The sequence below is a fragment of the Anopheles nili genome, chromosome 3 (genome assembly GCF_943737925.1).
Source record: "Anopheles nili chromosome 3, idAnoNiliSN_F5_01, whole genome shotgun sequence".
NCBI classification, from domain to species: domain Eukaryota; kingdom Metazoa; phylum Arthropoda; class Insecta; order Diptera; family Culicidae; genus Anopheles; species Anopheles nili.
In genome coordinates, this window is record NC_071292.1 from 9737492 (window position 1) to 9764936 (window position 27445).

The following is a 27445-nucleotide window of genomic DNA, read 5'->3' on the forward strand; positions in this document are numbered from 1 at the left end:
ACTTCAAGTGGTGCTACATCTAACCAATCTAAGCTAAGCGCCTATTTCTTAAATTGACAACGTAAAATGAATATCTTCCCTTTTCGCACGAAGCTTGAAGGTGCTCGTTGATGTAATGCAAAAGCTTTGTAGCAAAACTGAACGAAACTCGGAAAAGCCAAACCGAGAAACCGGACACCAAATACCACAACTCGCAGGCTTTGTTCAACCAATCCCATATCTCCGTTCCGCTCCATGCCATCAAGTATTTAATTTCCTCTCCCACAACAGCCCAACCGAAAGGTTGACTTGGTTTGCCTGAATTATCCGAATTTCCACCTCTTTTCAAACAGCATCTCAAGTCGCACCTTCTTCGCACCGGTTCAAGAGGGGATCCATCTTCCCACTGTTTTCTTCTCGGAAAAAGGAAAGTGACAAGGATAAGCGCGCACCTTGCGGCTGGCATCCGGAAGAATACCGATTCTCCTAAGCCCGGTGGCGTGAATGAACGAAGGTTTCGCGCCCTACGACCTCCCCGGGCTCGGATATTAAAGCTGGTGCGGGCATGAAAAATGGAAAAGTCATCAATTCCCGTCGCCCGGCGTTCTGGATTTGGTACGTGCTGTCATTCTCAGTGGCTCCTGGGCGTCGCTTCCGTCACGCATCCCTTCCCTTTTCGTCCTGCCTACCGGCGAAAGTCCCTCCCTAGGGGGTCGATGGTGGCGAACAACAATTTATCGGTTGGAACATCTTCGTTTAAGAGCTCCGGTCCGTTCCACACACTGCCTGTCTGTCGTCTGTCTTGACGGGTTTAACATTTGCGCCACGAAAGCGACACGTGCTTTCGCACGTCCGAAAATGGAGTGGCAGTTTCGTTGCATTCCGGTCCAGCCCTCGCTCCATAGTTGGGAGGGGTTTTGGTGTGAACGATTGCCTTCTGTACCTCGTAAGAGTTGGCCACTCGCCATGCGTGATGTTTGTTCGCATTTGATTAATCATCTGCTGTTGCTGTTGCTTGCCATGGTCATTGGATTCCCTCCCGTTAAACAGCCCCTACCATCGCTCACCCTGACCTGGCGTACTTGGGTATTTGTGATGCTGAAGGGGTCCACATTTCCATCGCGTAGGCTCGATTGCGTACGCAGCAGCATGGCATTAAGCATTAAAAAAAACATCCACATAACCCCCCACATGGCGTCCATTATTCGACCTTCACCAGTCGTTGATTGCTGTGTGGCCGGCGGCTTGAGAAACTTGACCAACTTATTTTTCCACCCCACTCTATCGCATCAAACGACGAACCGTTGCGACGCACAGCCGGGGCGGTTGAAATGCAATCTAATTAGAGCGCTGCGTGATGCTCGCTGTATTTAAAATATTGGACAAATGGTAAACGTTGTATTGTCTGCACAAAAAAATAAAGTAACAAATTACCACAAACAAACCACGGAAGAGGAATGACGTTCTTTTGCATCCATAATTGCACCATTCAAGCGTGTCGTTACCTATAAGCTCGGGCTTCAACAGCTGCTAATGATCTTGATCGCTTGATCTCGTTCGCTGAAGCAGAACACCTCAACAACCCTTCCATTCTGCTGCCATAACCTAGAGTCAGACGTAAAAAAAAGCACAACAACAGCGCACGCATTGTTTTTGTCCGTTGCTTGTTAAGCTGGAAGCAATTCCAGCGTCCAACAATCGTAAAACCGGAACCAGAGATCAAGGAGATCGCTGATCGCGCGCTACAAGAACTAATTCTTTTGGCAATGACTAATGACAGCGGGGCACGGATGAAAAACCCGCTTTACGCATTCCATTAAACGGAGCCACCGTGAAGGTTCCTTTTGCTAACACTGCGCTGCTGATGTAACGAAGTTGTTTGGGGCGAGTTTGCGTTCGGGGATTTCGGGAGGTTGATAGAAGCAATGACGTCACTTTTGATTGCCAAATTGTGATGGGAAACCCTCGTCGTGGCGCGTGGTTCACACCTTTCAAAAGCCAAAGGGGGACGTAACGATAAAACCGAACGGCTGTAAGCTTCGCCTTGTAACGAGTGATTGGAAAATGTGTATCCGCATAACAAACAGGAGACTATATTAGCACCCAACTATCGAAAAGCCATCGGACCGGGAGCCAAAGACGCAACCGCGTTTGCAATCGGGTGAGAAAAAAAATCTCCACCCCCAAACGGGGATTTTTGCGGGTGAATTTAATTCGCATAAATTAAAAAATCACCTTTCAAACGTTTGCGCTTTGAGGGGGCATTAGTTTTTTTTTGTTTTTTTATGTCGTTCAGGGAAGTGAATATATTTGCGGCGCATTCCAAAACCGACTGGAGCTTGAATCGTGGGTTAAGTAAAGTCCATATTCGATTCAACTTTCCATTCGATAGTTCAGAAACCTGAACCTCCTTGTTCCGGGACTGAACGATCGATAACAGCTTACATACCTCCAGAACCCATAGGCCACCGGTTGTGAAGTAAAAGTTGTTTTTTGTAATGACGGTTGCCTCACCACATACGGCAATCACTTCCCACACGGCGGCATGGGTGATAAATTATTCAAAATTATAATTGTTTCGCCATGCCGCGGGGATTCCAACCAAGAACATCCCTTACTACGGAACAAAGCACACATACAGCACCCCTCTCTGACATGCTTTTTAAACGAGCCACCGGATCAATATACATACAGCGTCCAATCGAATGTGGTTAACACACACTGGGCTTACTGCTATAATCGAAGGGGTTTTCGTGCACCTTTCTCAACGGTGAAGGGTTTTCCGTTCGCGACGAACCAACCGAGCCGCAACCAAGGCGACAAACCGTACGATTTAACCTCCTTCGGAATGGGAATTCTGCCCAAATGCCAACAGGCCAGTGATATAACCGCGCGTTTGTGGCCGCATCATGCCACCGATTGGTTTTCTCGAAAGTGACCAGGCGAGTTACAGAAGCCGCGAACCGTGGTTCGATTGCTATTCCACCGCACACACACAGGATACGTACTTCAGCTGCAGCAGGACGACAAGCCTGGACCTGGAGTCTGTCCAGCCGTTATTAGGCTTCTTCTTCGACGAGAACGAACCAAGCAGTGCACAATCGTGGGCTCGATGTACGCTTATCGCGTTCAGCTGGCCAAGCCACTCGCACACACCACACGAAGCAACCACACTCTGTTCGCCAAATGCAGAGCTTTTTTTTTTATTTTTGTTTTGCTGCACCTTTCCTTCCAAAAGAGCCTCAAACCCAACCCGGGGGGCTCATCGGGCTATGGGCGCATGAAAAGCACTCTCGATTGGCGGTCGACCGATTCGATTACACCATCATCACCACACCACACCGGGGCGTGTGTCTGTGTCTGTTTACTGGCGCGGACGAGGCTCTGGCTCTGCTCGTGGCCAGTGTCGCGAAACAACTGAAACTAACCTGCATCACCACACCATCATCTAAGCCTTCTCGTCCCCGGTCGACCAGTGGGGCAGGTTGCGGTTGGTGAGCAGCACACACACACACACGCTCGAGCCCTTTACTGGCCCCTCAGCCCACCGTGTCCAATATGATCGACAAAATTACGCACGCCATGACGCACCACACCGCCTTCGTGCAAGGGACTCATGGACACGAGAACTGGTTCTCCGCTAGAGGGCAAACCCTGCCGTTGGAGGCTATGGAAGTTTGGAGAAGAACGCAATCGAATGCCCGCGCGTGCAATCGGCCAATGATCTTGTTCACCTCCTTTTTTTATGAGCTACTTTTCTCACGACGATCTGTTGATCTTGTCGATCGGCTTCTGTTTCACTCTCACGAGCCTCGCGAGCCTCGCGAGTCTCACGAGATCTCCTTCTTCGATCTCGTCGTTTACGATTTGCTTCGTGCGTTTTGTTTTGCCTCTTATCTAACTGCGGTTGTTTACAAACAGTTTTTGCATTGTCCGAAGCATCCCACCACCGGTGGTCAGCATCTGATCATTCAATCATTGCTTTATTCCGCTCACAGTGTGCGAGCGAATCGAGTGGACGTGATTATTAAACTTTGCTTAACGATTCCACCCAACTGGACTCACGTCAGCGTACATTACATGTTGATTGCTGCTCATGAAAGCGTAGTACTGTGCATGAGAAGAAAAAAAAAGCTCATCTCGAGATGCTACACCGACTCTGGATGAAGGTGAACCGGTAGAGTTGAAGGTCACCATCATGTGGATGGAAACATTACGCGTGAGTGGGAGATGAAAAGGAAGATTGGACAAGTCGAGCGATACGAAACGAGATCCTGCAGGGTGTTTCTAGCTTATGGTTAATTACAACTCGACCGGGTAGTTAAAGCGGGATAATTAATCACTTTAAAACTATGTGTCCTAATGGTGGAGAGGCGTTTTTTTTCTACACCAGAGCCTCGTTTTGTTTTTAAACCTGTTCTACACATGTTCTACATGCCTCTGCAATGACTGCGAAGGGAAGCTTTTGCATGATTTACAAAATCTTGTTTCATGAAAGTGCATCATCAACAAGGAAGAATAATTATTTATGACATAAATAATTTAAAGATAACCACACTTAGTATGCGACATTCCATTTCCTTCATTTCTACACAGAATACAAACCCAAAGCTAGACTAATCCGACTCGTATTGTAATACCCTTGGGGTGAACCTGAATAATAAGTGAAAGTCTTTCCCATATACTGTTTCCATGCGGAAGGGTAACGATATTTGCATATTATTAACATGAAAAAACTACAGAAATTAAATATTCATGCCATGAAAAGACGGATATCCCAAAACGGAGCTGCGAATTCGAAAAAATGTTGAATATAAAAGATATTCAAACTATAATTATATTTAAAAAAACCCGGTCACATCAAATGAAACAAGTTTGTGACAAACATTGTGGAAAATCTTTCATTCGAGCTACGCACGTGGCTCGCGTTCAAGCGTGCTATGCACATTGCATACCCATCAGGCGCAAAGCGCGAGCCAGCGCCTCGCACAAAAGAAACCAATTCCCGTGATGAGCTCGGAAATGAGGTTCCATCAAATAAAGCGCAAGCTAAGCGCTGCCATATTCGCTTCATCGCAGTTCCCCCCTCCATTATAATCGTTCCACTGTGACCTCGCATAACCGGATACTTACATGATGTAGTAGTAACTGTCCCGATCGGCCGTTTTATGTGTTCTCATAGCGCCGTTGGATCCACCAACCGACGAGAACGACCCAGAAGAACCGGATCGGCAACTGCCACCGGAACCACCAGACGACGAGGGGCTCGTCGTTGATGGCTTCATTGACGTCATGGCTGACACTTGGCCGAACAGATTTCTCAAGTTGTCCATGGTTGCGATGCTGCTGTCTTTGCTCTGCTCGCTCGCTTTAGTCTGGCGATAAATTCAACTCGAAACCTCCGGCCAACTACAAGCCGGGATGAAGCTTTTCAACGCAATAACAATAAAACTCACAGCACTACACTACTCGTCGTACAACTACGTTTCGGGCAAACCGTTCTTCTTGGATTGTTCGCGATGTCTGAGGAGCGATATCGTGGACGTCCCGCGGAAACACGACGCAGATCTTGTTTGTCAGGCACGCGAAAAATAACGAACGCGAAACAACCTGCAAATAAAAGCAGAAGAAACGGTCATCAATTGTCAGGGAAGGGGGGTGTGCTTTGGAGGTGCGAGTAAGACGCGGTCGAGTAGTCGATTCGGATCGACCCGTGAGTTGTTTGATAATTCAATTTTGGAGGCCCGAACTCTTATCAACTTTCGCGTGTCTGAAGGCGATGAGGCTGGCCAACGGGCGGAACGGAGCAGGACGACCTTTATTTGTGTGTCGTTTTGTGCAATCTTTTCTTTTTTTTGTTTCTTTTTCATCCACCAAGCTAGGAGGCCTGTTACCAAGGACACCACCGACCGCCGGTCGCACAAAGCAGGTCAGTCAATTCCGATAGTGACCCTACCGTCGCCTTCTAACGAGGGCCCCCGATCAGGCTGCCTACTTTGTTTCTGTCTGCTTTTCATTTCCAACTGCCATTATGGGCTGATTGAATTCAACCAATCTGAGCGCCGATCGTTTTGAAACCTTTGTGAGAAGAGGCACAATTTACAAAAGCCCATAAAGATGTAATCTTTTCAAAATTCTTAAACCTGAAGGCAATATTTCAAACATATCCGATGCACGTTACCTCGTGCTAAGAGATTTGTCTGTGCAGCAACTATTAATCTGTGTGCCTCTTCACTTGTGAACTGGAATGAAGAAGCAGATCCGTTTGCAATTCTTCAACCCTTCGATAATTCGTATCTACAAAATGCCAACTTCTACATGCTCTAGGACGGAGCATGTTCGTTGAGCGAAGTGACGGTGAAATTAAAACCTACTCAATATGTGTTTAATCAACTCTCTGTCCTCTAGTCTGGCTCCTCGAAAGCCCTTTTCTCCTCTCCAAAGGGGTGTGTACACACACGCACACACAAAGTCGAAGCAACTTGTTTTATAGTTTTCCTGCATATTGCCGCTCTCCGGTCGTTGCGATGTGTTGCTTGCAAGCAGGCAGAGTAGAGTCCAAAGTACGATCCCAACCGATCAGGGGGGTTGACGGTGACCCTGTTACGGGGTGGTTTGGTTAGCTGCGACACGCTGCGCTTCCCACGTGCCCCGTTTTATGCATCTCAATGTTGCTCGAGGGAGAGAAAAAAATCACCACCCCGTTCGATGACCTTCATTAAAAGCAAAAAGGCCCTTCCTTTATGGCGCTCTGAGCGCTAAGGGTAGATAGCAGGCATATAGTTCGATTCGGGCTGTTCCGGTGCCCTTTTTTGGGGGTTGTCTCGAAGAAGATTATTGACTTATCAGAAACACATTCACCGTGCAATCTCCAGCTACGCCAGCAAACAGATTGCACATAGCCGATTGTTTGTTATCATCGATTTTCTAGCCCATTTACACACACACACAATCCACCCGGGGCCAGCTGCACCCGAATTTGGGGGTTTAAAATTCCGATCCCAAAGCAGCGTGAGCGAAGGGTTTGTGTTTGTGTTTCCATTCGAAAGCCAGGTCTGAGCCAAGGGTTGGTTTACGTCGCAATCGAAACAGGTTTCGGCCATAACAGAAACCAAAACAAAATATCCTTCTCCCGTTCCTTTTGCGCCTGCATATCCTGCGCCCTTACGCTTCGTTTCGTACGCTGGGTTTTTATCACTTGTTTTGTTTGTGCGTCCAGTTTGACCTTCTACCGGTGGTGTTGTTATCTTTCACCCTGACTCGCCCTTTTCGCCCACGCTGTACGCGTAATTGTTTCTCCTTCTTGCCCAGAAAACAAAAACATAACTATGTTGAGTAATAATATCAGCACAATCACCACGTCGAAACCCGTACATAAGGGCGCACATTTACACACATCTTTTTATGAGCTATTTTTGGCACCAAAACCCACTCTGTGTTCTACTACGTCTTACGTGCGCCTTCATTTGACCGCGAAACATGCCTACTACGGCTTCGGTTATGTTTGGCCCATTCGATCCAGCAACAACGCGGATGCATAACTACCCCCACCCTTCGAGGGTGGTTTTTGTTATGCGAATAGTAGGCAATGAAACGAGCCGATTGGCGCAAAGCACGGCATATTTTGGCCCTGGCGCAAGATCGAGCCCCCACCACATTCGGGTGCCAGATATTCGCCGGATTTTTCGGACCGTGGTCTACCGGTGGTCCGTTGAAAAGCTTTCCTCAATGATGGTGACTTTTGACGGGGTGTTTTTTTTTTGTACTCTCTCACATAAACCCCCGAACGCGGGTGGTGACAACTTTTAATTAAATTCACAACATACGGTTAAACGAACCCACCTTTTGGCCCCGTCTCACTGCAAATGGTTGCGCTTTTGGCGAGGGTTGTGTATTTTTTAAACTTGTTTCAGCTCGCTACCGTAACAAACCACTGCAAAACAACGGAACTGGGGTTGCTTTTAGCGGCCTGGCTGGAAAGCAATATGTTGTACGAGCAAACTCGTTGTAATTTTCACTCACTCTTTGTTGTCGTCCGCGTAACCTTCGGTAACACGTTTAACCGGTAGAATATGTATTAAGTTCACCGCTATGAAGCTAGCACATGCGATCGCAGTCAAGCAATAATTGATTTTCCCGCACGTCGGGGGTTTTAAACCACCCTTATCTGCAACGAGCCTTACCGGTCAGCTACACGCAACGAACACTTTCAGCGAACCGTGATGCATCGTGCCGTTGGTGCAAAGTGCATTATCGAAGTGCATTGCAATTTGCATTATCGAGTGTATGCAGATTATTTTTGCATCGAATGGTAAGAGATGCTTTTTTGAACGAAATAATATGTATGTGTTATTTTGTAAAATTGAGGAAAAATATTTTCTGAGATAATACATATAATCGTGTTTGATCTACACTATTTTAGTTTTTAAAATTATATAGGTAAAATTGCAAATAATGTAAAATTCAGCTAAAACAGTACAGATCAAATGGATGATGTGTAGGCCGATGGTAATTGATTTCTCTACGAACAGAAATAACGGACGAAGTTGAAAACAGCCAATTTCGTCTCTTTTGCACAGAGGAAAATTACCCGTGGATTTTTTCAAACTTTTCTACAACATATAGGTCTATCGTTTGAATTTTGAAGGATGAAGTACGCATTATCCTTAAATGAAACCATGAATTTTGCTGATTTAGTTTAATTTTCATGACAGACGTTATGGAATTTCAAATTTCGATGCAGGTGGACATTTCCTCCCACCTGCATTTGCTATCTCGAGTGAGCTTACTTACTTACTTATCAGGCGCTACAACCGCTTGGCGATCTTGGCCTGCTCCAGGAGAAACCGGAACCGCTCGCGATCGAGCGCAGTCGTCTGCCAATCGTTGATCCCGGCCTTTTTGGCGGACGCATCCACGCCATCACTCCATCTCAATTTGGGCCTACCACGCCTCCTCTGTCCATGTGGGCAGCCTAAAAGGACTTTACGGGCTGGGTCGTCCGGTGCCATTCTAATGACATGACCAGCCCACCGGAGCCTGGCGAGTCTAATTCGCTGCACGACAATGAGGCTATCGTACAGTTCGTAGAGCTCGTCGTTGTATCGGCTCCTCCATTGTTCTTCCACACATACGGGGCCAAAAATCCTTCTGAGCATCTTCCTCTCGAACGCGGCTAAGAGGGTTATCTGGAGTGAGCTAAGAGTTCATATATAATATTGAAATTGTTAGGGGATTTCCTCTTTAACAATTAATAAAAAATGTAAATGGTTTTGATTGTGCGGTAAAAATTCCAGGGCAAGGAAAATACGCAATTGGCAAACTGACCTGCAGTGTCAATGTAATGAAACTACAGCACGAGTAGGAGGAAAAGAAAATGATGCATCACCCGCACTCCAATATCTCTCAGCTGTGATAGTGCAAAATGCAACACCCTCAGGCAGTGCCAGCGATCGCACGTCGATAAGCCACTCGTAACTGGTTCGAAGCGATTTTTTTACCAGCAACATATAGCTCTCGCTTCCCGGTGCCCGATACGAGCTATTTTAGTTCGTGATGACCCACCGGTGCTGGTTTCATTAAGCGCTTTGTGCAAAAGGCAAACAGTTTGTAATTCCAGCGCTGGATAGAGTTCTTGCCACTTGCTTTAAAATGCGCAGTAACCGGTACAGTAGATGGAGCTGACACGAGTCGACCAGATAGGAAGGGAGAGCACTCGTGGAAGCGATTATCGCGGATCAAATCAAACCACCGATAGAGGTCACCAATCCGGCTGCCGCTCGCTGCTGGTGGCTGCCCTGCGCTATGTAGAGCGTAGTGTTTTTGTTTGATTTCTTTTTTGTTTCTTTCAGTTACAGCACACCAGCACGGATCAGAATCCATCGAAGTGCGGCTGTTGCAAAGAAGGGCTGAAAGGTCAAACGATGACATTAAATAAAACAGGAAGTACATAATGCGTTGGGTCATGCTCCACATTGCAAGCAGATGTTATTATTTCCCCTGCAGCTTACACTTTGTCACATCGATAATTGAAAATAGAATATTACACAATTGAAATGAAGTAAAAAAAAAATACATACTAAGAACCCTAAACACACAATTCCACACCGAGAGGCGCGATGTGGCGCTCTACGGACACTTTCGTTCGACTTGGCTTTTGCCCGATTCTTCGTACTCTTGCGACGATATCCACATCTGCTGGAATGTGCCGATACTCCCAAGAATCGAGCCCCCAATCCAGGCACCGAACCTTCGCTCGACCGAACCATTGGCGGAAATCATCTTCAAACGTGTGTTCGACGGTGCCCTGTGCTGTAGATCGCGGTTAAGACGTTCCGCAAACCCGGGCAGTAGTGAATTCCCGCCCGTTACCACCACAGATCCGTAGAGCGACAGGCGTACGTCTGCGTCGCACATTCCAACGCTCGCCGATGCCAACTGACCCGCACCGAGCATATTGTGATCGAACAGGTTTTCGGCTAGCTTGAAACGCTCAGGGCCAAAGTCCTGGTGGTAGCCGTTCGGGAACTCGTAGTGTACGGCCGGGATGGCGGCGGCCGTCCGCTCATCGTACGGTGTTTCCAGCACCTGCACGACCGACATTTGAAAATCCTGCAGCAGCCCTTTTAGCATGTACTGGTGCCACGAGGCGGTTAGTTTTTCCGGCAGTTCCTTCTGCGTGAAGCGCGGTGTATCGCGTTCCTTTATCACATCCTTTGATGCGATGGCATACGTGGGTGTGAGGTCAATGTTTTGACTTTCAAGATAGTGCCGGCACTGCAATGAGAGATAATCTCCACCAAGGGGTGATTTTACGACCGCCTGACTGAGTACGTATCCTTCCTGTTATGTAAATTAAAGGGCGAATATATACGAATCATTATGATGTGTTACTCTAGAGGCATATAATAGCGAATAATCATTGTACATACATGAACTGGGACTGCTGAGGTATGCGTTGCACCGCTATCGACCACCAATGCAGTGGCACGACCGTTGGCAAATGCGGCGAGTACCGCATTTTTCACGAGAAAGAATGCAGGAACGTTATACTTTTCGAACATGAGCTCCGTCAAACGTTCCCGATTATTGCGGACGTTCCATGCCGCTTCCGAAAACAGTACCGGATGGTACATCGAGTCTGACTGCACAACCTGTAACGAAAACGGAAAAATACATGTTAATCATGGGCCTGTCGTCGACTTATGATGATAGGCTTACCTTGGCGTATACGAAATCCACAACTTTTTCAAAGAGATCCCAGTTTTCAATCATTCCATCCTTCATGTAGGATTGAATTTCCATGTTCGGTCTGGCACCGTTGACATACGTCGTGTCCACATAGTACTTATTCGCTGCAAGAAAGAAACGATAGTTAAATATCGATTGCCACAAATCATCCACTGTAGTAAAACGTACTGCTTCCTATGTTGTTGTCTGCTTTTGTCTCCAGATCGGAGTTCATGACCGGATCGGCCGGACCAACGCCAACAACGGAGGGTATGTCGGCTTTCGGTGTTTCCTCTTGTGCGTACCCCACACGCAACGTGTGGTGGCCGGGATCGAAAACCAGCGCTCCGATCTCATCGCCTCCGTACAGCATTCCACTAGCACTCATCGTAAGCGCCCCGGAGAACAAATTTCGCGAGATTCACTAAGTAATTTGCTTATAAAACACAAAACTTTCAGGTGCAAACGCAAACAAACCCGGCGTCACTTTGCGTTTGACAGGTTGCGTTTGACAGTACGTGAGAAAATAAAGGCGCCTCGGTAAGAACCGTCAAATAAACGTCGAATAACACATTACTGTTGTAAGGTTCTAGAACGTCACTTAACTGTCGGTTAGTCATAATGTATCAAATGTATCATTTTTAAAAGGATGTAGATCGTAACTTATTGTTTAACTTTTATCTAGTTCTCTATGCTTTATTATTTCGATTCTGACGGGTAAACTGAACTAAGGAACAACAGCTACGAACTTTATCAAGATGCTGGAAATCAGTAAATTTTAACTACACCCTCTCCTTTTTTCATTCAAAAACAATAACCGTTTAAAATTTTCCGCAGTGCCCTCTTCTAAAATCGACGATGGATCCGCCAGGCTGAAAAAAGCGGTCAATAAGGAACTGTTTATCGCCCGATGTCGCAACCGATTGCAAGGGGTAATTTAACGCTACTACATTCAAATATTGTATGGTATTTTAATGTTCACATTTTCTATGAACTTTAAAGAAAAAGAATTTGAAGAAATACCTCCCCGAACGGTTCAGCTTTCTGTACCAGTTTCTGTGGAATCAAATGCCCTCCAACATCTACGAGAACATCGTGGGAAAACTAAACAAATCCGATCAAGAATTCAAAACCAAAGTCATCAGCTCGATGGTACCAGATGAAGTTTTGTACAACCCAACGAACTACAAAACCACCAAATTCATGAGCGCCGTAATGTTTGTGGATGTTTCCGGTAAGGAAGGCATCCTTATATTTTTTTAAAGCTTATACTACAACATTCCTATCGTACGTACAATTGGTTCACGAACTGAACGATGTCCTTATACAGCACTTCCGGAAGCTGCATCGCTGCAAAGTGTCCACCTTCTTCGTAGTGGTTGGATTGCATCAAGTTTGTAAAATGTTCCCGCAATATCCAATTGGGATAATGGAATATTTCATGTCTAAATTTGGCACAAGCCGCAGGAGCATTGGTGGGAATATATTCGTATTGCCTAGCGAGTTCGGTCGCATCGAAGGTTTCGGTGTAGAGTCGCTGCGAGGTCGTGATGCTGTTTGTTAGGTAGTAAATCATCACGTTATCGAGCAGGGCATCTATTGAGTAGTACTTTTCAAGTCCACCATCCTTAACCTCTTGATAAGATGGGTCAGTCCAGGTGGCGATCTTTCCGAGGATATAAGCCGCTAGTCCGACCGGATTGCTTTCCAGAGCAGTACCGATGAGGTCCGGTTTCGTGGCCTGTAGGTGCATGTATCCACCCTGGAGAACCAACTCTGCAATCCTTGCCCAGATCGGACGGTAAAAGTCCACGTGCTGTTGGTCAATGAAGTATCCCGGTGCGAGATGTGAACCAATCATTTTGGCGACAGTCACAGGACTTCCGCTTCCCATACACATATTAAGATGAACACCTTAGAGCAAAGAATCATGGTTGCATATTGTACACTGAAAAAAAACGCTTCGGCAAAACCTACCCAGAATGTCCTTCTCAAAGAGAACCGCCATTAGATTTGCAATGATGGCGCCCCAATCTCCACCCTGCACGTAAAATCGTTTGTATCCTAAACGAGCCATTAGGTTCTTCATGATTACCGCCACTTTGGATGCACTTAGACCAGGTCTGGAGGTCCCTTCGGACCACCCATACCCAGGAAAACTTGGCACAATCACATCGAACACATACTCCTTATCGCTCGTACGGTTGCTCAGCAGTGGAATAATATCGTAAAACTCCCGCACGGAGCCGGGCCAACCGTGAAGCAGCAACAACGGGACAATCCGCTTTGGATTGACAACCGTTTTCGATTTGTCTCGAATAAAGTGAATATCCAGACCTTGTATTTTGGTCTTGAAATGCTCGAATTTATTCAAATACGCTTCCCTCTCGTCCCAGTGGTCCAAATAATCCGATCGCCAATACTGCACGATTTCCTGTAACCGTTTGCTGTCGAATCCGTACTGGAGCGCAGTTTGCTCGAGTCCTTCCGCTGAAGACGATCCTTCGTACAGCTGTTCACGCAGCCGTTCGATCACATCTTGCGAAATCGAAATGTTAAACGGCACTAAATCCAAACTATCACCGTAAGGATCACTGCCTTCGGGACCCCAGTTTTCATAGAACTCGATATTATTTGGAACACGTGGCGTTACGGTGAGTTCCTCGTACAACTTATTCCCAAAGGCGATAAGGATACCTAACGCGATCAAACCGAAGCGTGCTACGAAACCCATCGTGCAGCAGCAAGAACGCCACCCGAAATGCTACTGAGCTAAAGTGGCCTATACTGCTGCGTGGTGTAGCGTAGATTACGAAAGTGCCGTGTGAGGAGTGCGAGATAAAATTGATTTCATTGCCTTATCGATGTTGATAAAAGCCCATCAAATTTCCAATCTGATTCACGTTGCAAATTGAACACTGTGTGAGTGAGAAATTCCCCAAAAAATGCGTTAAGGTTGAATTCAATACCTGTAGCTGTTGTAAACTGCTGATGCGATAAGACTTGCAATTTCGGTACGCATGAGAACGCGTGGCCTATAATTAACGGGACAAAGCGATCCTATTGCATTTCGCCGACGATCTTTGCGACGAATTGCACCAGATCCTCGAACACAACCTCGGGAAGCTGCATGACAGAGAAGTGGCCACCTTCGTCGAAGTGATTGCTTTGTACTAGATTCAAATAGTGCCCTTGGAGGGCCCAATCGATCGTATGAAGAACGTCATGGCGAAATTTAGCACACGCAGTCGGCACCGTATTAGGAATCCGCTCGAGTTCACCGGCAAATAGCTCTCTCTTGCTGAATGCTTCGGCGTATAGTCGTTGCGACGTCATGATGGAGTCTGTCAGATAGTAAACCATCACGTTGTCTAGCAGGGCATCGAGTGAGAAGGCTCGTTCGAGTCCACCATCCGGCAAGGTGCGAAAAGCTCGATTCGTTTGGGTAGAGAACTTTTCCAGGATGTACGCCGCTAGCCCAATAGGGTTACCAACCAGGGCTGCACCGATGGTGTCCGGTTTTGTTGCCTGAATGTGCATGTAGCCGGACTCGAGGAGTATATCCGTGAAGTACGGTCGCAGTGGGAAGTAGTATGGCACGTACCGTTCCTCCACGAAGTAGGATGGGGCGAAGCTGGCGATTAGGGTTTTCCAATTAGCCAGTGAGCCAATAACGCCACAGCCGGACTGATGTATGCCTAGACGTTCGATACATTAATTTTAGAGAGCATTTTAGTATCCTTCTTCAGGATACTTACCGATAACACTAGCCGGGAAGTATGTACCCATCATATCAGTAATGAGCGCTCCCCAATCTCCACCATGAATAAAGAATCGTTTGTGGCCAATCCGCTCCATGAGATTCTTCATAATAACTGCCATTTTCTGTCCACCAAACCCCACCTTAGCACTACCTTGGGACCAACCGAACCCGGGCAAACTCGGCACGATCACTTCAAACGTAAAGTCTCTCTCCCCAGTTGGCTCTGTGAGGCGAGGAATAATGTCGTAAAATTCACGCACCGATCCTGGCCACCCGTGCAAAAGCAGTAAGGGAAAAATCTTCATCGGGCCTTTGCCGACATGCTTTACATTGGGTTTCACGTGGATGTAGTGAATGTCTAGTCCTTGAATTTGTGTTTTAAAGTGTGGAAAACGGTTTAAGAACGGTTCACGCTCTGTGCTCCATTTTGGTATGTACTTTTCCCGCCAATACGCGACGATTTCCATCAACCGATCACCATTGAAACCGTACTCGAACGTATTGGCATTTTCGAGAGGAGGCGCTAACCGTGGTGCATTCGTCAGCTTGCGGGATAATTTTTCTATCACCTGTGTATCGTACGAAATGACAAACGGCCGAATCGAAGTATCCTCTTGATAGTCAGCGGCCGCGCCAGGTCCCCAGTATTCACGTAAATTGAGCCGAGGAACAGGTAATGGCGTTGTAATCTCCCGGTAGTAGCTGTATCCCGCCAAACTAATACATCCCACGAACAGCGCCAAAAATTGTGATGCTAAACCCATCGTTCTTTCATAACTGATTCGGTGTCTCCAGTTACCGAAATGCTACGTGTCTCCTAATAATGCATCGTCATTGTGCCCCATGGGAAGATAAGGGCGAATCAAACGACGCCAACCTTAACGCGTTAACTGAGATAATTGACTTGCTTGAACTCACAGCGGGAGAGAACAGCTGACCATACTTTTTATATACAATAAATATTTGGTGTAATGGTAAACCTAGCATATTTTAAGTGAGATACTTTGGGGAATGTGCTTGGACGATTATTGCGAGAGCCAATTTTGTCCATCAAAGCATCTCCCACAGTGAACCGGCTAAGCTCAATAGATAACCGGTTTATCAGCAAAGGTAACGTTCTAAAAATATTCCTACAATAGATGTCTATCGAATGAGCTTCAGTTTGAGACACGTTCTATCGGACGTTTTCGGACGCCTTTTCGTACGAAATCAATTTCTTCATACGGAATCTTCAATGTGGACAGAATGTATTTCCAAAATAAGGAACTATTCCCGAGCTTGAGAACACTGATTAATGCAAGGCAACAAACATCGCCAGCTATTGTAGCGAAGCAACGAACTTTACAACATCTTTGTACAACACCTCCGGTAGCTGCATAGCAGCGAAGTGACCACCATCATCGAAGTGATTGCTCTGCACCAAATTGGTGAAGTGGTCCTTCAGCACCCAGTCGATCTGCTGGAGCAGTTCGTACCGGAACTTGGCGCACGCGGCCGGAACCGTTGTCGGAATGCGGTCCACCTCCTTCTTCATTTCGTCAGCAGCGAACGCTTCCGCGTAAATGCGCTGTGACGTTGTGATGCTGTCGGTCAAGTAGTAGATCATTATGTTGTCCAGCAGGGCGTCCAGCGTGAAATACTTTTCCAGCCCACCGTCGGCTAGATTCCGATACGCCGGATTAGTCCATGTGGAGAACTTCTCAATGATGTAGGCGGCCAATCCGATAGGGTTGCCCTGCAGCACACTGCCAATGGTGTCCGGTTTGGTGGCCTGAATGTGCATGTAGCCGGTTTCCTCGATTATGTCGCAGAACTTGGTGGAAAGCGGGAAGTAGTAATCGGTGTACTTTTCCTCGATGAAAAGTGATGGTTTTAAGGAAGCCAGCATCGTTTTTGGCCAGGACATTGGAGTCTGGATGGAGCACATGTTTAGGTGAACACCTAAGAATAGAAATTAACCCATTAATGTCACGTGTAACGTATGATCGTAGTGGGCATTTGGGCGATTGTGTACCTAGGACATCTTCCTGGAAATAGGTGGCCATGTAGTTACCGATCAGCGATCCCCAATCGCCGCCTTGGATGTAGAACTTGTTGAATCCGACACGAGTCATGAGATTTTTCATGACGATCGCCACTGCCGACGGGCTGAGCCCCTTTTTGGAGCTTGCTTGTGACCAACCGTACCCGGGAAGGCTCGGTACGATCACCTCGAACACAAAGTTCTTATCATTCGACTTGGTCGTGAGCTTCGGGATGATCTCGTAGAACTCGCGGACCGATCCAGGCCAGCCATGGAGCAACAGTAGGGGCAAAACTTTGGTACCGACCGGGACTTTCGGCTTCACGTGGATGTAATGGATTTTAAGACCCTGAATTTGGGTGTGGAAGTGCGGGAACTGATTAAAGAACTGTTCACGCTCATCCCATTTGCCCAAATAGGTCGTGCGCCAATATTTGATGATCTCCTTCAGCCTGTTGGTGTTGAATCCGTACTCGAACGCGGTTCCTTCCAAAGGTGGCGTAAGCGTGGGGACATCTTCCAATTTTGCGCGCAGCTTCTCGATCACCGGCTTGTCGTAGGTCACCTTGAACGGTTTGATGCTGGTGTCTTCTTTATACTGCTTCACATCTCCCGGTCCCCAATACTGGCGAAGGTTGAGGTCTGGAACCGACTGCGGTGCAGCTAGCTCTCGGTATTGTTTATAAACCACGGCGGATGAAAGGGATATGACCACGAAAAACACTTTTCCTAAGAAACCCATCTTCAACGAGGTGGCATACAACCGAACTGCAAACAACAGAGAATTACAAATGATCAAAGGGCACGAATCAAATCGGTTTACTTCTGACCCGAGCTGCAAGATAAGTGAAACGCTGCTGTTTAAACCAGGCAACGGTAGAACAGCGATAAGGGATAAACGATAGTGATTTTAACGATCACGGTGACACTGCTTGAAAACTGCACAGAACATGCAACGCATAGAAGCACCAAGTGCGAGTTTATGTAACCTCCAGTTTGATGAAGTTATCCAAGACTCACACGCAATTGCAACAGCAAAAAAAAATCATCCAACGCTCCCGAATCAAATCTTTTGACCATGACGCAGCACAAATTATCGCAATCATCGCGAGGTAAAGCAAAAAAAGGCCTCTCTCTCGCCCTGCCCGATTCATTCAATGGCGGAACAAGCGTCCTTGGCGTGCTACTTGCAGCCACATAACTAATAGTCTAGGCAAAATGCATTTCGATCCACTTTAATCGATTGTTTTTGCACGACCTGCCGCTTAAAGTACTACTTTTGTACTTACTTGAAGGCGAACGATGATGGAATGAACCAAACAGCGGCGATGTGATGTTACTTTGAGAGAACCGGCTAACCGGTGCTTCCCGTTCGGCGGTATTTTTTAAAATAAAAATAATAAGTTGCCGCCACCGGTAAACGGTGGAAGAAGCGCGTTATTTACCAATGTGATGTTCATTCAACGTAAGGTTGGCTCATGAACATAGTTTGACGCCATACTGAATACTATTTGACAATGAACAGGGTTCATCCTCGCTTTTAACTTGACCGTTAATGCTACTAATTTTTTCACGCCTAAGGTATTGAAAGTGCCATTATTGCGCTTAGGGTATTTAGAGGACCATTATTGTCACAAGAATAAATGTTATCATATGGGAAACAAATATGTTCGTATTTATAGAAATTTGTGCTATTACTTATTACAGGTTTTACCGATCTGTCGGAACTGTACAATACTCCCGGAAAAGGCGGTGCCTCAAAGTTGTCTCAAGTTCTCAATGCATACCTCGGAGGAATAGTACATGAAATTTTGAGTCACGGTGGGGATGTCCTTAAATTTTCCGGTGACGCCATGTTGGTGCTCTTCAAGGCAACTGCTTCCGTGTCTTTACCGGATGCAATCCATCGAGCGGTTGATACTGCGATAATGATTCAACTTTCATTTGGTCGCTACAAGACGGACGTTGGCGTGATGCTTCAAAACAAGATCGCAATCTCAGCTGGTGAGGTGCATTTTTCGCTGGTGGGAACAGAAACTTTTTCACACTACGTCGTCGTCGGGCATCCCGTGTGGAAGGTGAAGCTCGCGGAAAAGATCGCACTGGCAGGGGACATCATAATCACACACTATGGTAAATATCTTTACTTTGAATGTAACGACATTCGGAATAGCTATTGTTATTTTCCTTGTACGCAGCATGGAGCTTCATGCACGATAACGAATATGTTTCGGAATTGTGCCCGGATAAGACACATCTCAAGGTAAAAGGATTCACCAGCTACTGGCGTTCGACAAAGCGGTTGAACTTTGCAGAAGGAACATACCGGGATAATGAGGAAAGCGATGAGCCTTCGGAAAAGGACGATACAATAAAAATCAACAATGAAATGCTTGCCAGTAAGACGCACAAATTGCAGTTAATATTATTGAAACTAAAAAAAAACTTCATGTTTTTGCTGTCGCCATTTCAGTTCGTCCGCGACTGAAGTACGTTACAAATCACTTTGTGGCGTCATCGTTGCAAAAGTTTCTCATAAAACCGGTACTAAACGCAGTCGAAAATAATGAATCACTTGAGCTGCTAACTGAAATGCGCCAAATCGTGACTGTATTTCTGAATATTGTACTACGACCAAGGGATGTCGTTGAGATTATTAAGAACATTAATTCCATCTTTACTACGGTTTGCGAGTACGATGCTTCATAGATGATTTGCTTTATTACGAATTCTTAGAGCAGTGTTCTTTTTTATTAGTATCGTTCAGAGCTATGAAGGCATCGTGAATAAGGTATCTCTATTCGACAAGGATGTAATGTTTCTGATAATCTTCGGCTTACGTGGCTTAAAGCACGAAATGGACAGCCAGCTTGCGCTGCACTGCGCGTGCGAAATACAGGAGATGTACGCAAAGAATCCTTACATAATTTCTGCCTCGATTGGTGTCACCACAGGCACTGCTTATTGTGGCATTGTTGGGCACACCGTACGTCGAGAGTACTCTGCGATCGGTGTCGACGTCAATAAGGCAGCCCGTTTAATGATGGCCTATCCGCATAAGGTGACGTGCGATAAGACAACGTTTATGATGAGCAAGCTGGATCCGGCTCACTTTACGCTGCAAGATGCCATCCAGCTTAAAGGGCTGCACAATGTAGGACCCATTTATGAATATCGTGAATTTATTGCGTAAGTATTGCTATCTTGCCTAGTACAAGACGCTCGACAACCAAATGTACTTCTGTGCAGGGAACGTGAACTCCTGAAACCGATGGTTTACAACTACCCGTTGGTCGATCGGGATCAATTTTTCGAAATCTTTCAAGAAATGATCGAAGACGCTCTCATGATCGCTCAACAAACAACGCAAGGTACTCGATCGGAGTTGCCCAAGATGCAGTGGTATCAAAATTGCCTTTTGATACAAGGAAAGGCACAAATGGGCAAAACTCGATTGGCAAACGAGTTCTTCTACATTGCACTTCGCAACAAGCATATTAGCTCGCTATGCTTTTCATTAAGCTTGAAGGATTCGAAGGTGAAGACATGTGGTGTGGATTAATGTGACTAATGAACAGTGCTAATTTACATTGTTCGATTTTACCTTCAGAAACCATTCTTTGCAGCGAGCCTTTGTTTATCCAGACCTCTTGGTTTCACCGAAACTATAACGACCATCACGAGACAAAACCGAATAAAGCAGTATCTGCGAGAGCATGGAATGGAACAACATTTGTCACTGTTAAACGAAATCCTTGGCACCAATTTCATAGAAACTGATGCTACAAGTGCTTTGCTTCAGACGGAAAGGGATTCAGTGAGGAAGGATTTGTTTAAATACATCTGCCAAAAGGTAAGCCATGTAAAAAAGGATGATGCTATGCGTGTTGCATAACCACAAGGCGCTAACGCTTATCAACGGAATACGAGGAGCTTTTGCATACGCGTTGTTCTTTACAGACCTTCCAAAATCTTTGGGTGTTGATCATTGACGATGCGGAATTCATAGACGACGAGTCGTTCGATTTGTTCGAAATCCTCTGGGAAATGCCACAAATCATTACCGTCCTAACGGTGGGCAACCAGAAGCGGCATAGCCCAGCGCGCGTCCGCATCCTTGATAGTCCCTACGTATGCCAGGTAAAGCTGCCACAAATCGAAACGCTGCTGCACAAAGCGGTGGCGTGTCAGTTTTTGAACGTTAATGCTATTCCTCTGGACCTGGAAAGGTACGTGGTAACACAACGCAAATGCCCACACCGGGATTCTTCCACAGGAATGGGAACGAAAGTCACGTGTCGGTGTGGGCCCGTTGAGTAAGGGGAATGCTAAAATTATTTGTTTTTATTTCAAACCGTGTTTCTGGATCACCATCTGGGCAACAATCTACCCATGTGCTGCGGTCGCACCGCACGTGACGGCTTAGAACAGCGGAACGGGCATGTTTTATAATCGCGTCAAGTCGTCGGCGGGGAGCCATGCGGATGTGGATGGCCATTCGGTGCGGGGATTTTTATGCGCGAACGTGAATGAATAGATTTGCACCCAATTAAAAAGCGAAACAGTATGCGGGGTTTTGTTTCGTCACCTTCGGGTCGCCCAGGATATCGAGCTTACACCATAGTCTCCTCACATAACGCTTGCACTAGAAAATAGTTCAATTCTAGTTCACTATTTCTGCCAACAGCTAACTCATAACAGTGCACCGGTACCGTTAGAGTGATCGTATATTAATATGTACTCGATCGAACTTGGAAGGCGAAGGAGTAAGCTGGCTCGAACTTGGCCAAGCGCAGACACGATATTTGCATCACACTAAACTAATGCCTCCAAAGCCATCGGAAAGATGCCCATGCTTGTTAGGCAAATGAAATGCAACTTGTTCTGATTGAAGTCAGGCTGACGAGCAACCTAGATATTTTCCTTCAAGATATTGAAACACGTGTTTGGAGTGAAAACGTTTGTTGGAAACTTGAGCATAGGATTTATTGGATGCCCTTTCTTTTATTATTCTTTTTTTATATGATTGATATTGATGCTAATGATGACGTGCTTACATTCAACCTTTTCAGACACTTGCATACCCTTAGCAATGGAAACCCTGGATGGATAAATACGTTCCTGCTATGCTTACGTCAGAGTGGCATCCTACGCATCAAGCGTATGGGTTACAGTGAGGCACAGGCGGAAGGTTACGTGTTCTGTGAGTCAGCGTTACTGCAGCGAGATAGTATGAAATCATCCAGCAGCACTTACCGGCCAAGCCTTTCCGATTGGCGGCTTTTTGAGTCCTCGTTCGAGATAGACGACTCGATGCACTACAACAAAGATCAACCAGCTACTCTGTTCAACAAGATCGTAGATGTCGCTTATTTAACGAGCCCGGTCGATACGAAGGACTATCAATCGTCCCAAAATCAGGAAGCGTTCAATCTGATGCTGTACGACTCGTTATCTGCGTTTGAGCAGCTCGTATGCAAATGTGCAGCATTTTTGGGGCAGAAGTTTTTGCGCGCTTCCCTGATGTACACGATGGCGACTGAGAGCGAATGGGACGTAGCTGTTGGTAACTATATTGAGCTAGCTCTTCTTTATGGACGTTGGTTGTGCGGGCAGGAGTAAGGTTGAGAATGGGGTGCTTGTGGTATTCTTGATCACAATTCGTCTATCGCTGCATGCAGATGCAGTAGACGGAGATTACCATTGCTGATTAGGTTTCCGAAATTTCGTACACCTATCGTCTGTTGGTCACGTTATATTTCTATCGTTTTCCTCTTTCGGACAATTCGTCTTCCTCTTCGCCTTCTCCTGTGGACTTATCTTGGGAGAAGCAATGAAGAAGCTGTTCGACCTTCAAATCGTATCGTGCGCCATCGGGGACTTTAGCGATGGCTTCCGGTTGGCACAGAAAAACGTGAACAGCGACTGGTTAGGTCCTAACGAGTGTGCTTGTATTGCGCTAGATATCGGTCGTAAGTACTAGCTTTTCCCTACGCCATTTTGATTATATCTTATCTACGAATCAAAAATTTGATCCTTCCGTTCCTTGCCAGGAAGTTGTAAAGATTTGCCAAAATACGCTGTTTGTGGGTATTCAAAATTTAAGTCCAGTGAATTTCACAAAACGGTGTACAATTTGGTCACAGAAACGCAGAAAAAATTGTACCACAGTAATGCGTTGGAGTTTATTGAAACTGAAGCCAAAAAGTAAGTCTTCGTTAAGATTCACGTCGCCACAGTTGAGGTAAGAGCTGGTTTACTTTTGTATCTTATTGTCAGGTGCAACTCGTGCGGAGGTACACCTTTCAAGAATTTGTTGAGCACCGAAGAGACGTATGAGATACAAACTGGTTGTCGACGTTCGGAGTTATCCGATGTACAAGAAATTTTGAATCAACAGAGCACAAGTGTAAGCATACTTAATGTACTACAATCATCTGTTCCTGTCCATTATAGATAAGTGCGTCTTTTTTCTTCTTTTTTATGTCCGTTAGAGATTCTCATTGTACTCCTCACAACGTAAGTTTTGCTTGAATTATGTTCCACAGTAAACCTCTCATTACGTTAGTTGATGCACTTGATCCATGCTTCAGAATCCACGATTTTCGAATGCTGTGATCGTCGTGTCAATCCCTCACGCCAAGCACCCGTTCTAAGTTACGGGGCATACAGTTTCACCTCGTGCAACTGCAATATGATCCTGTATACCGTGTTCAGTAAGATAGTGCGGCATAGCAAGGGGGCCGGAATGGTAGAGAAGTGCATCGAGGCCAAAATAGAGTGGGCGAAGATCTGCATTAAGTTGGGAAATATTCCTAAAGCCATCGCCATTCTCGATAAAGTTCAAAAGATGATGACCGTAAGGATCTTCCCGATAGTCTCTTTCATATAGGAAGATGGTTTTGATTTTGTTTTGTATTTTTAGCAAATTAATACAACGGAAAACATTGCCGTGGCTACGTATTTAAAGGGGCGTATGTACACCATGATGGCGAAAGGAAAATTCCACCTGGAGCAGTATGATCGGGCGTTGAAGATGTACTATAAAGCTGCCAAAACTCTAGGCATGAGTTTTCCTCGCCAACGGTATACATTCAGTGGCCTTTTTGCGACATTCTTCGTATTCAGATGTAATAACACTACATCCAATTCTCTCGCATAGGTTTCTAGTACGCTTGAAGAGCTCTTATTTTCTAGCCGCGGTGAAAAGGATATTAGATCCTTCTAAAGTCGAAAAGCGCCCCCACAGGAAAGGTCTGTTTTACAGCTTGATCGTGTCACAAATATCCAGTTGTTTTAATGGAATGCACAAACTGTTCGTAAGAATGAACGACTGGGACCGTGCAGAATTGGCGGCTGTTTGGGGTCTGAAACATGCCCTACGCTACCGGAAAAGTAGCGGGGTTTTAGTCAAGGCATTCGCAAACTTTTTCCTAACAGGTATTCTTCATATTCTTAAAGCAAAAGTGTATACCAATGTAAGCTGTCCAAATATTTCAGCGTACCATGCAGGGTTCTCTGAAAACATCGCCTGGATCCAGGAACAATCACTGGCGATAGTCGCAGAAAATGTTCACAGAGTCGACGCGGACTATTTGAATGCTGTGGTTCGTTACTACACAGCGCTCTTTCTCTGTCAGTAAGTGATCTATATTGCTTTGCAATGAATCCTCACTGACCACTAGGGGCGATCTTTAATTGTCTTATGCTCGAAGGACATTGCGATCCAAAAAGTTGCTCTCGATCGAGCTCGGTAAGGTAGTGCTACAGATCACCGACAGATTGCTACACCAGTCTGACGAGTGGGTCATAACCCCTATCCTGTGCGAACTGCTCCTGTCCAACCGGCGCATCGCAGAAACGGTGCAAACACTCTGGAACTTGCAAAAACTGATCCTCAGCAATCATTACCGCACCGGAGATATCTGGTACTACGCGATATCCCTTGACGTGCTGCTCGACACGAGCTGCTGCATCGAGTCGTACCAGCGGTGTGAAAACTTTTACTTCAAAAACCGCGAATCCTTCCTGGCTCAAAAGTACGGTTTCGCCAGCGCGCGCCTCTTCGCGAACCTGTGGCTCTGGTGCGTACGATACGGTGCCTGGGTTGCGGCCGACAACTGGCTGTCACTGTTGCGTGAACATTTCGCCCTGACCGCGTACGATTCCACCATCAACATCAACACGGCCATCCGGATCGTAGAGGGCATGGTTCTGACCCTGATCTATCACATCGAGGCGCGCAACACCGTGCTGATCCGGCGTGTACGAGCTGGCATCGAGGCGCTGCTAGCCAGCATAGAGCAGGCCCTTGGAAACAACAAAAATCACGTGGCCAAGTACGAGCTGATGCGCATCTACTACCGGCAAGTGGTGACACCGGACCTTGCAGCTACCAACCGAGCGCTGGCTGCCGTGGCCAAGCGAGCCCAAATGCGAAACGATCATCTCTGCTACGATCATGTCAAGCATACGCTCAAGGTTTGTCCACCCAGTACTTTCTAACCATGCATCTCCGGCACGTCCTGCACCTTTCATTTGCGTGAGTTTTCCCCTTCCACAGTTTTGGCAACGTGAACTGACGCCGGCGCTGGAAACCTTCTGGTTGGATCACGCTGCCGGAAGTGATCGCGTTCATAGTGACGGTGCGGGCCAGAACCAGAGCTTCAACGCCGGCTCGTCGTTCGAGATCGGCAACGAGCAGCTGTACGATTATGCGAGCTGTATACTGAATCACGAACGAATCTATCCTTATTCAATGCCATTGCCAAGAGCTCGGTTCCGATGAATGAATAAGCAATCGAGTGTCCGGAAGATGTCATGCCCGAAACCACCTCCCTTCCCCCTCCCTGTACCACCGAGGGAAGTCCTACCGCACCACATCCCGCTCCTTTCTGCACGCAGCAACGCACGGTGTGAAAGTGTGTGCGCTTGCAGAGTGGGAGAATAATTTGAATTTTTATCAATGCGTGCGGGGTAGGGCGCTTGTGTGGAGCTCCACATAAGGTCCTACCGGATGGGTCGTCGTGGCGTGGTGTTGGTAACGATCCGCCATCGCAGCTGGCAACCCGAAATTAGACATCCGTGCGAGGCGCGAGGTGGAATGTTGATAAATTTTCATGAGTGACAAGCAATCATGACGTTTCTCGTCATTTCTCACTTTTTACGTGACTTTTCATTTCCCCACCGGCGTATCGGAGGTCCTTCTTCGATAAGTACTTGATCGTCCGCTACTCGGAGTTATTATTTAGCATTACATCTTCGGTATCCTTATTCTTATCCTTTGGTTTGAATTTGGCATGCAATCGAGCGCTCGAATGGGTAATTTATTACGGACCATTATTTTTTGTCAGCTTCTCCTGCCAGCCCAACCTCTCCAAATGGTAGCGGCATCTGATTAGAATTCCATTTTCATTTTTCTATCACACTAGACGGCACCTAACGAACATGCGTTACGCATAACACGCCGGCCAGCGCACATTAGCCATACGACACGCACCTCGCTTTACGGTGCGCAAAGTTTAAGTGCGTATATATTGACTTTGAAAATTGTAAAATAGCACCCAGTTCCCGGTGACAGTCTGGTCCGTCTTTCCCCGGCGCTTCCGCCATCCTCCGACGTTCTTCCGGGCCACGCAGATCCTTAGCGTTGAGAATGGGTTTATCTCCGCGCGGCTTCGTTTTTATTTGGGACTGCTCTTACATCTACCGGCTGGCGGATGGCGTCGTCGTCCGGATGTGAACTAGGAGCGGATGAATAGTAGGTTGAATAAATTACACTTGAACTGAATGGTCCGACTGGGTGCCGCGATCGGATGCCAGAGTGGAGTGGAAAGAAGGAAGAAATGATTTGATTGTCCTTGCCCTTTGCTTGGAATAAAGCTACTTCCGGGTTGGGACGTAACGATGCGTTTGATTAGCCCAGATTGTTGTAGTGCACCCACCGTACAGGTACTGCCTTGTGGTTTCGTAACGCTTCGCACCTAGAAGTCCTTGTATTAGCGGGTAAATGAGCTTTTCAAGCTAGGCGCCACGGTATTCAATTAGCTTGTTCCACACCCTGCTCATGTACACATATTACGTGGGTCACAAAGAATCAATTCCAAGGGTATAATTCCTTTGTTGCGTAGGAGACAAAAGGAGGCAGCAAACGAGACGCAGCATCCCAAACAAAAAAAAAAGGAAAACCGGCAAGAACATAAGGGGGTGAAAAAATGACAAAACGGAAGGAAGTGTACGCGCGTGTGCACGATCACTGCGCTCTGCATTGATGTATGCAAATGAGCGTTTGGTTGATCAAGGATTCAAGGATTTCCGAATGAGTTACGTGCGCGGGTCGCGCCGGTAAGCGGGCGCATTTGCTTCGGCGCTTGGGTTTCGGATCCGGATCGAGAAAGTTGTGTTGCATTTTGTTTGCGGAAGACCGACGTGGTGCCGTGCGTAGGGTGGAG

The 27445-nt window shown here is 46.5% G+C and overlaps 4 protein-coding genes across 4 annotated transcripts; 1 reads left to right on the forward strand and 3 right to left on the reverse strand.

Moving 5' to 3' along the window:
* Positions 1–9944: 9944 nt before the first annotated feature.
* Positions 9945–11596, reverse strand: LOC128725194 (actin-like protein 6A). Its single transcript, XM_053818917.1, has 4 exons — positions 11398–11596; positions 11200–11333; positions 10911–11132; positions 9945–10821 (listed from the first exon to the last, which is right to left on the reverse strand). The coding sequence occupies exons 1-4, from the start codon at positions 11594–11596 to the stop codon at positions 10108–10110; spliced, it is 1269 nt and encodes a 422-aa protein (XP_053674892.1). The 3' UTR covers positions 9945–10107.
* Positions 11597–11966: 370 nt separating this feature from the next.
* Positions 11967–25782, forward strand: LOC128723205 (adenylate cyclase type 10-like). The gene is given in 20 exon segments (XM_053816924.1): positions 11967–11979; positions 12046–12140; positions 12211–12442; positions 18702–19127; positions 19193–19393; positions 19468–19687; positions 19752–20183; positions 20244–20847; positions 20955–21223; positions 22067–22560; positions 22826–22966; positions 23048–23201; positions 23274–23403; positions 23489–23513; positions 23588–23853; positions 23920–24080; positions 24157–24434; positions 24495–24633; positions 24710–25475; positions 25558–25782. Coding segments are annotated over 20 exon segments (5271 nt in total).
* LOC128723206 (juvenile hormone epoxide hydrolase 1-like) lies at positions 12491–13942 on the reverse strand. Its single transcript, XM_053816925.1, has 2 exons — positions 13186–13942; positions 12491–13122 (listed from the first exon to the last, which is right to left on the reverse strand). Exons 1-2 carry the CDS (start codon positions 13940–13942, stop codon positions 12491–12493), a joined length of 1389 nt encoding a protein of 462 aa, XP_053672900.1.
* LOC128723207 (juvenile hormone epoxide hydrolase 2-like) lies at positions 16208–17736 on the reverse strand. The gene is made up of 2 exons (XM_053816926.1): positions 16986–17736; positions 16208–16912 (listed from the first exon to the last, which is right to left on the reverse strand). The coding sequence occupies exons 1-2, from the start codon at positions 17734–17736 to the stop codon at positions 16290–16292; spliced, it is 1374 nt and encodes a 457-aa protein (XP_053672901.1). The 3' UTR covers positions 16208–16289.
* Positions 25783–27445: the final 1663 nt, after the last annotated feature.